The sequence below is a fragment of the Silene latifolia genome, chromosome 9 (assembly GCF_048544455.1).
Source record: "Silene latifolia isolate original U9 population chromosome 9, ASM4854445v1, whole genome shotgun sequence".
Classification (NCBI taxonomy): domain Eukaryota; kingdom Viridiplantae; phylum Streptophyta; class Magnoliopsida; order Caryophyllales; family Caryophyllaceae; genus Silene; species Silene latifolia.
Window position 1 is genome coordinate 189,176,516 of NC_133534.1, and position 8,537 is coordinate 189,185,052.

The window sequence follows — 8,537 nt, forward strand, 5'->3', positions numbered from 1 at the left end:
CTTTGGAAGTGAATCTCGGAAAGATATGAAAAAGATACGTGGAACATGCAAAGAAGGGCCTGGGAAGAGGCGCAGCAGCCACTGCGTCCCTTGGAAGAGGCGCAGCACCTGCTGCGTCTATTCCCAGGAGGTTTCCTCCTGCTGAAGAAAGATTTCCGCGTTTGAGTTATGGTAGGACGGAAATAATTCGATTATCTTATGAATATTACGGGATATTATTTGCCAAAAGATAGAATTTGTGAAATATGGAATAGAAATATCCGGAACATTCCAGAACATTCCGACTCGGGATTTAACAGTTATCAGAAAATGGAGACGGTTTTTGACCCGGACTCCGAATGTACTCTAATTACTGCCAAAACGACCGTATCAGGACGTAGATGACAACTAAGAGGTTGACATTAATATTTGAGCAATCACTTGACGATAATCTTACGAACTGCCACAAATCGTTCCGCGAATCAAACATGCGGCCCAATCATCACCGGGTGGTTTGCGGGAGGTGCAGAAATGAGGTATCTACAGGGAGGGAAAACCACGGCGGTTGCGGGTATTTGGTGAGGACGTGGTGGCCAATGATGGGGGCTGATTTCTGGGTTCGGAACATGAGGGAGGTTGGAGGAGCTTGGGCGGCAGCCATGGTGATGCGAGGGCAGAGGAGTGTTGCTGCTGATGGACACGGGTTGAGATGAGTGAAACTTGAATGAAGAGGGAGCAGCAGGTTAGGGGAAATGACGAGGATGAGGTGGTGAATGATTGTTGTTGCAAGTTGTCGCGGGTTTGGTGCTGGGTTTGACTGATGGTGAAAGTTGATGCAAAGGGGTAAATGGTGAGTTGGTGATGGAGGTGCAGGTGATTAGTGAAATGAAGTGAATGAAAATGGTGGTGATGAAGACGGATTGCAGGGGAAGTTGATGAGCCGTGGTTAGCCGTGGTTATTGAATGATGGGAGAATGGTGGCAGCAATGGAGGTTTGATACGGGATGCAGGGGATGTGATGAATGATCGTTGATGATGTTTGTGTTACAGGTTTAGTGATGGTGGAATTAAATTGGGACTTGCAGGAGAAAGCCATGAGGAGAATATGGTTTTGTTTGACTAAGTTTTCATAAGTCAACTTTCTTTATATAGCTCATTCCTTTTTAATTCACTTGACTCCATCTTGACCCGCTTTGCTCCTCAATTTCCGTTTCATTTTTCCTCCTTGCCTACACATTCTCGTAATAAAGTAATAGTAATATTAATATTAAATAAACATCCGACTAATTAATAAATATAACTACGACGACTAATTATTATAAATTAGCAATTAAATGAGCTATAAAGTCATTTAACGCACACAAAATCGAGTTGAATAAGAGTAAAAGCGCGGGGTAAAAGCTACCAAAATACTACTCATCAGCGAACCAGGGGCATTATACTATGGCTAGTGGTTATGATTGGTTGCAGGGTGCTCAGGTCAGGGTGAACTTGTTTCATCTCATCTGGAATAGAGTGAATTTACCTAAGCATTCCTTTATTGGATGGCTAATGATTCAGGGGAGGTTATACACTAAGGACATGATGTTGAGATTTGGTGTTGTTTCTGATGGTTTGTGTGAGCTCTGTAGGACACAGTTAGAAGATCATCAACATCTCTTTTTCCTGTGTGATTTTAGTATCAGATGTTGGACTTTATTGAGGGACTGGATAGGAGTTGATCTCCCTACTACTGACATTCTGAACTGGTGTGTTAACTGGAGATGTAAGTCCCTGTTGAAGAAGCATATGGTCTATGCAGCTGTGGTGGCCATGATATATCATATATGGATGGCGAGGAATATTTGCAGAGAGGAGAATATAGTTATTGCTCCATGGTACATCGTCATTGAGATTAAGAGCCACATCCAGAATGTGCATAGGAGTAGAGAATGGTCTACTAGATATAAGCATATTGTTAGCTAGTAGTGATTGTCTATACTAGAATTGTTATGCATGAGAGCAGTGAGTAACAATGTTGATGTACTGATTGGATTTTAATTAATATATATTCACATTTCACCAAAAAAAAAACTATTACAACCAAATTGAAATTGAAATTGTCCAAAAAACTATAAATTGTCTCAAAAACATAAATAAACACGGGTTGTCTCTCGGGAAGCGCAAATATCTTTTGTGTTTAAAAACATGTCAAAGCCCTTGGAAGTCTATCATATACCTGCACATGAGCAATATAAAAGCATATGTAAGCAATTGATAAGATTAAGCCATGATAACTCAAAAGTAAGAAATATGATATCTTATCAAAGCGCATATGAGAGACTTCAAAAAGAACCATCGTTCTACTCCACTCGCCAGCAAGAGATGGAGAAACAAGCTTAAGACCATGAAACAAACTGTTAATGCACAAATCATAGTTATCAATGGTCTCAAATTGGTAGTATGAAAACTCAACATGGTAGGACTCATAAAAAATTGGAGGGGGGAAGGGAGGGGTTCATCCCACTTAACCTCTATGTGTGCATTACTAAGTCCTCCATCAATCTCAAAAGGGTCAATTACATCCACCGCGAAAGGTTTCTCAACGGTCAAAAATGACTTGGGCCAAACCTCATTATTTCATTAAAAACAGGCCCAACATTTTCCATGGTGAGTGTCTCATCTACTATAAGGTCATTTTCTTGAATATGAGTCTCTAAATTTTCAATTGGAATGACACTAAAAGGAATTTCAAAAGAGAAAGTCGGACCAACGTCATTAGGAGGAAAAGACTCACATTGGGAGGGCGGGAGAGCATAAGGAGAGGTAATAAGCTCACATTGTCTCGCTTCTTTTTGAGAAAGTTATTCCAAACGAGTCTGCAACACTTTGAGCTCCTCTTGGATGCGCCATAAATTGAACGGAATTAGCACGCTAACTCCTGATATTCGGAAGTCATGAAATTCAAGAAATTCCAAAGTTCTGCCCCAATCATGTAGTAGACCTCATTACTCAAGTTTAGAGCCAATTCACGAGTCTCAAAATCCATGCCATCAAGCACGAGATGACCTAAATAATCCTCATCAAGGATTTGCCTGGGGGGCGATGAGACCATTGCGAAAGTAGTAGAACCAGTCAAGATAGTCATGAAAAGGCTCATCTTTGAGTTGTGGAAATCGGAATACATCATTCATTATGAAAGGCCAAGCTTTATTACCTACAAAATAGGCACTAAAACTACAAAGAAACCGTGAGAATGGTCCCAAGGAACAAGTGCTCCTTAGGAAAAAATAAAACAAGATAAAATTCAACAACTAATTAGCAAATAAAACCGTGCTCCCCGGCAACGGCGCCAAAATTTGATAGGCTATCGCGTACCTAGCAAAGATGTTGAACCATATAGCTTATATGTTTATGTTTTGATGATGTCAAGGTGATTTACATTCTATATACTTGTTGCCTGTAATCGTTTGTTAAGTGCTTTAGAATTAACCTATTACGAGCAACATAGAGGATTGTGACAATTGCATGAGAAGTTCAAGCCTTCGTTCAAGATCAAACGGTTCAAGATCCATTCAAGTATTATGTGAAGACGAAGTCCGTCTAAAGATTAATCAAGATTGGATGATGATGTAGCCTGTACTCGAAGATCTTCTTGAAGATTAGAATAGTATAGGTGATTATCTCGTAATGATAATTAAGAATGAGTTTCTTGAATTGGTAAAGTTATAGCTTTGCAGCTATAACATTACTAGTAAAAGAGCTCAATGTTATAGCTCTCCTACTATAACATTGAAATGCTGAGTGTTTATACACGACTTTTAATTGTTTCGAAAATTGTTTTATAATTGTTTAAAGTTTATTTCAATGTTTTAATGAAAGTATTTATATAATAAAGCCCGGTTTAGTGAGGAGTCCGGCTTTGTATTAAACGTTAATTAGTAGTTGTAATGGATCAACTTATGAGTTGGACTTTGCTACTAATTAGGGTTTCAACATAGCCTCTCTTTAAACCTAAATTATAATCATATATTAAGGTTAGGGTTTGCACGATTCACGAGGCTTATGGGCCTTGGTATCTCGTGTTGCCTAGGGTATATTAGGTAAAGATTTTATTCTATAATAATATCTTTACATATCTTATATATCTTACCTAATATATTTGTTTATGGTAAAAGATATTCTTGGTTTAGGAAATCTTATCATAATCTTAGAATTTATAGTAAAGATAATATTTGGAAATATTATATTCTATCTCTCAATATTCTTTATTATCTTTTAAGGCTTTTAGGAAAGAGATAAAAATAAGATATAATTTGTTTTTATATCTTAATATTTCGGTTATTAGGGTTTGACAAAACCGTGTAGCCTACTTCTTCTTCCTCTATAAATACTTTGCTATTTACAACATCTAAGATAGACACCTTAAGCATAAAAATTGATTTCATCTTTGCAAAGCAAAACCGTGTGTTTATAAAGCTCATATACTCGTTCTTCATTTATCGTTATAAGATAATAGTGCTTAGTTGAATTCTTAACTTGTTCATTAACGTGAACCTTTGTTAGAATTATTAGTGCTTTCTTATTAGTGTAAGTTAGTCACTCGAGTATTTAACGGTACTCACTGAGTTACAGCTAGGGTTAGTTGTACGAGTTGGGTTAGTAAATTTGTAATCCGTAGAAAGGTACTAAATTTATTAATCGAGAATAGTGGACGTAGGTTTCGACTTGTGAAACTGAACCACTTCAAAAACCTTGTGTCTCTTCGTTCTTTCGTTTGTTTCGCTTATTACGTTTACCTTCATTAGTTGATTAGTTAAAGTTTAATCAATAAACTTTAAATAATCAATTACATTAGTATAATCGAAAAAGCTTTTAAAAAGTTTTAAATCCTCAATTCACCCCCCCTCTTGAGTATTTTGGATCAATAGACTCTTCAATTGGTATCAGAGCCTCGTTCTCTTGATTGCCTAACCGCAAAGAGGTTGATCTATCTTGTTTTTCATTTATCATATCGTTTTATTTCCGCTGCCTATCACGTGATAAATGGATTCCAAATATCTCAAGTGTCCCGTCTTTGATGGGAAGAATTATGGATTATGGAAGAACATGATGACTCACTATGTGAAAGGACACGATTGGGAGTGCTGGAGGATTATTCAAAACGGACCGCACAAAATTCTTATGGCATCCGAGGAAGGCACTACCTATGAAAAGAAAGAAGAGGACTATGTCGAGGCCGACTACAAGAAGGCCAAGAAGAACTCCAAAGCAATAAGTATTCTGCAAAACAGAATGACTTCTACTGAGTTTGATCGGTTCTCTTCATGTTCCACGGCCAAGGAGATATGAGATGGGCTTGAATTAGCTTATGAGGGTACTTCCATTGTTAGGAAGCACCGAATAGATTTGCTTATGCAAAAATATGAGCTATTCATTATGGAGCCTAATGAGTCCTTGAAACCCTATCCTATCAAGAACTCATTGGTGCTCTCATGGCCCATGAAATTACTCTTAACTAATATGACGCTGAACCAAGTCGCAATAAGAGTATGGCCTTAAAGAGCGAAGAAGTTGACTCTGAACTAGAGGATGAAACTGTCTTGTTTGCACGACGCTTTAAAAATAAGATATTTTGAAATAAACAAACAAAATCATCCTATAACAACAATAACAACAAGTCATTCAACAAAAAGGTTAATGACTCAAAGTCATCTTTCGCAAATAGAGGTTGCTTCAAGTGTGGAGAATCTGGTCATATGATCAAGGATTGTCCAACATGGGAGAAGATAAAGGACAAGACGAAACGTGAGAAGACAAAGAGAGAATTCAAGCAAGTTATGATGGCTTCGTGTTGGGGAGACCTTGACTCAGAAGATGACCAGGAATCTGAAGACGACGAAGTAGCAAACCTTTGTCTCAGCAGTGTTAGTCTTGACCTAATCTCCGACAGTGACGATGAGAGCACAAATTCTCATTCAAACTATTGCTTTCTTAGAAAATCAGACGAAGACGACGATGAAGAGGTAAGTTATCTTGAGCTTAAAAAACGTGTTAGGAAATTGTCTAAAAGTGTTTTAATTGAATTCTTTGAACAATCTCTTGATAAGTGTCACGAACAGGATTTGGAATTGAAAGATCTAAAGAACAGACTCTCGAAATCGCTGAAGAGAATCATACTCTCAAGACTAAAGCTAAGAAGTTGAAATCTAAAGTTATAGCTGAGAAAGCTACAACATTAGATTCTACTATGGCTGAAAAGAAGGAATTAGAGTCTAAAGTTATAGCTAATGAAGCTATAACTTCCGACCTAAAGCTTAACATCAAGCACCTTCAAGCCAAAGTTATAGCTAATGAAGCTATAACTTTAGAATTTAGAAAAGTCAAAGAACTTTTGGAAACTAAGGTCACATCTAAGGAAGAAGTGATCTTAGATCAAAAGAAAGAGATAGATTCTCTTTTAAAGCAATTGAAGGAATCTAAGACTGATATGATCAATGTTAAGAAACAACACACCGATGTTGTGTTTATCCTTAACAAACGATTCCAAGACTTTCGTGACAACTTTAAAAAGGACAATGATGTAGATCACACGAAATGTCAAGAGGAAATTAAAACCTTAAAAGACCTACTTCTACACGTTAGAAAGGTCCATGACAAGTGGGAAGGTAGCACAAAAGTCCTAAATTTCCTAACCGAACAATCTGACAATAATATGAAGATGGGGTTAGGACATGAGTGCTACAGCCGTAGAGATCACTCTAAATGCAAATCAACACCTTCGGATTTTGATTTTAGAAAAAGGAAGTATCCGATCTTCCGAATACGATTTGCAATTCGTGGTCATACGGGTCACATCCAAATCAATTGTGTCAAAAAGGCTCATGATATACAAAAAAATGCCGAACATGCTAAAACTGTTGACACAGTTGACGAGGGTAAGGAAACCCCCACTAACGAACCTAACGAAGAAAGGAATAATAAATTTCGTTGGTTCTATGACATGGCCTTTGACTACACTAAGAAACCTAGCACTTCACAAAACCCCTGTCATTCAATCTATTAAACCTATTCACAAGGGAAATAGCCATGAAAGACCTAGAGAAATTCCTAGACTTAGAGAAAACCCTAACCCTAGAACTCCTCCCAAGCCAAATAAACCAAGGGTTAGAAAAACGGATATTAGACAAGTTTGGATTCGAAAGGATCTAGTTTATAGAGTAACTAATCATAAGGGACCCAACTTAGCTTGGGTACCTAAAAACTGTATCTAATCCTTTATGCAGGAAGAAGTGAAAGAAAACAATCAATGGTATCTTAATAGTGGATGCTCAAGACACATGACCGGAGATAAGAATCTGTTTCTTTCACTCAAGCCCTTCAACGGAGGAAAAGTAACGTTCGGGGACAACAAAATGGGAAAAGTCATTGGCATTGGCAAAATCGGAATTTCTAAGTCTCAAGCAATCAGTGATGTTTATCTCGTGGATGGTCTAAAACATAACTTGCTAAGCATATCTCAACTATGCGACAAAGGTAACAAAGTAGTTTTTCATACTAATAGTTGTCGCATTATTATTGAAGGAACTAGCAATGTTATTCTGGAAGGCCTCAGGAAAAGAAATGTTTATATGGTAGATTTAAATGTTGTGTCTACTAACTCCTTTTCGTGCATGAAAGTTACACTTGATGATCCTTGTCTATGGCATAAAAGTTTTGGTCACATTAGCTCACTAACCTTGAATAAACTCAAAAAGTGGGACTTGGTTGAAGGGTTACCTAAGATCAAGTTCGACCAAGAAAAGATGTGTGACACGTGTGCAAGGTGTAAACAAGTAAGATCATCATTCAAACCAAAAAGAGTAGTAAGCACAAATCAAGCCTTGGAATTAGTACACATGGATTTATGTGGACCAATGAAGGTAAGGAGTAGAGGAGGATCCAGGTACGTCTTCGTTCTTGTAGACGACTACTCAAGGTATGTATGGCCTATCTTTCTTCATTCAAAAGACGAAACTTTTGATGAATTTGATTGTCTTATGAAACGTGTTCAAAACAAATATAAGACTAATCTTATATCTATTAGTACGGATCATGGCACCGAATTTGACAATCAAACCTTTATAGAATATTGTAGAGTTAATGGTGTAGGGCATAACTTTTCTGCACCAAGAACTCCTCAACAAAACGGTGTCGTTGAACGTATGAATATAAATTTAGAAGATATGGCACGTACAATGCTTTTATGTAGTGGTTTACCTCGTAACTTTTGGGCTGAAACCATTAGTACTTCTTGCTACATCCATAATCGTGCTATGATCCGTCCTATTCTCAAGAAAACCCCCTACGAACTCCTTAGAGGTCGAAAACCTAATATCTCCCATCTTCGTTGTTTTGGGAGTAAATGTTTTGTACACAATAACGGTAAAAACCGGTTAAGTAAGTTCGACCCTAGGAGTGATGAGGCGATTTTCATAGGATACTCAGATCATAGCAAGGCTTACAAAGTCTTCAATAAAAGAACTCTTTGTATTGAAGAAAGTGTTTACGTTATTTTTGATGAAGATAACGTGTTTGAT

General features: G+C 37.4%; 1 protein-coding gene across 1 annotated transcript; it reads left to right on the forward strand.

Moving 5' to 3' along the window:
* Nucleotides 1–1,422: 1,422 nt before the first annotated feature.
* On the forward strand, nucleotides 1,423–1,944 carry LOC141602019 (uncharacterized). The gene has a single exon (XM_074422328.1). It carries the CDS (start codon nucleotides 1,423–1,425, stop codon nucleotides 1,942–1,944), a length of 522 nt encoding a protein of 173 aa, XP_074278429.1.
* The last annotated feature ends 6,593 nt before the right edge of the window (nucleotides 1,945–8,537 follow it).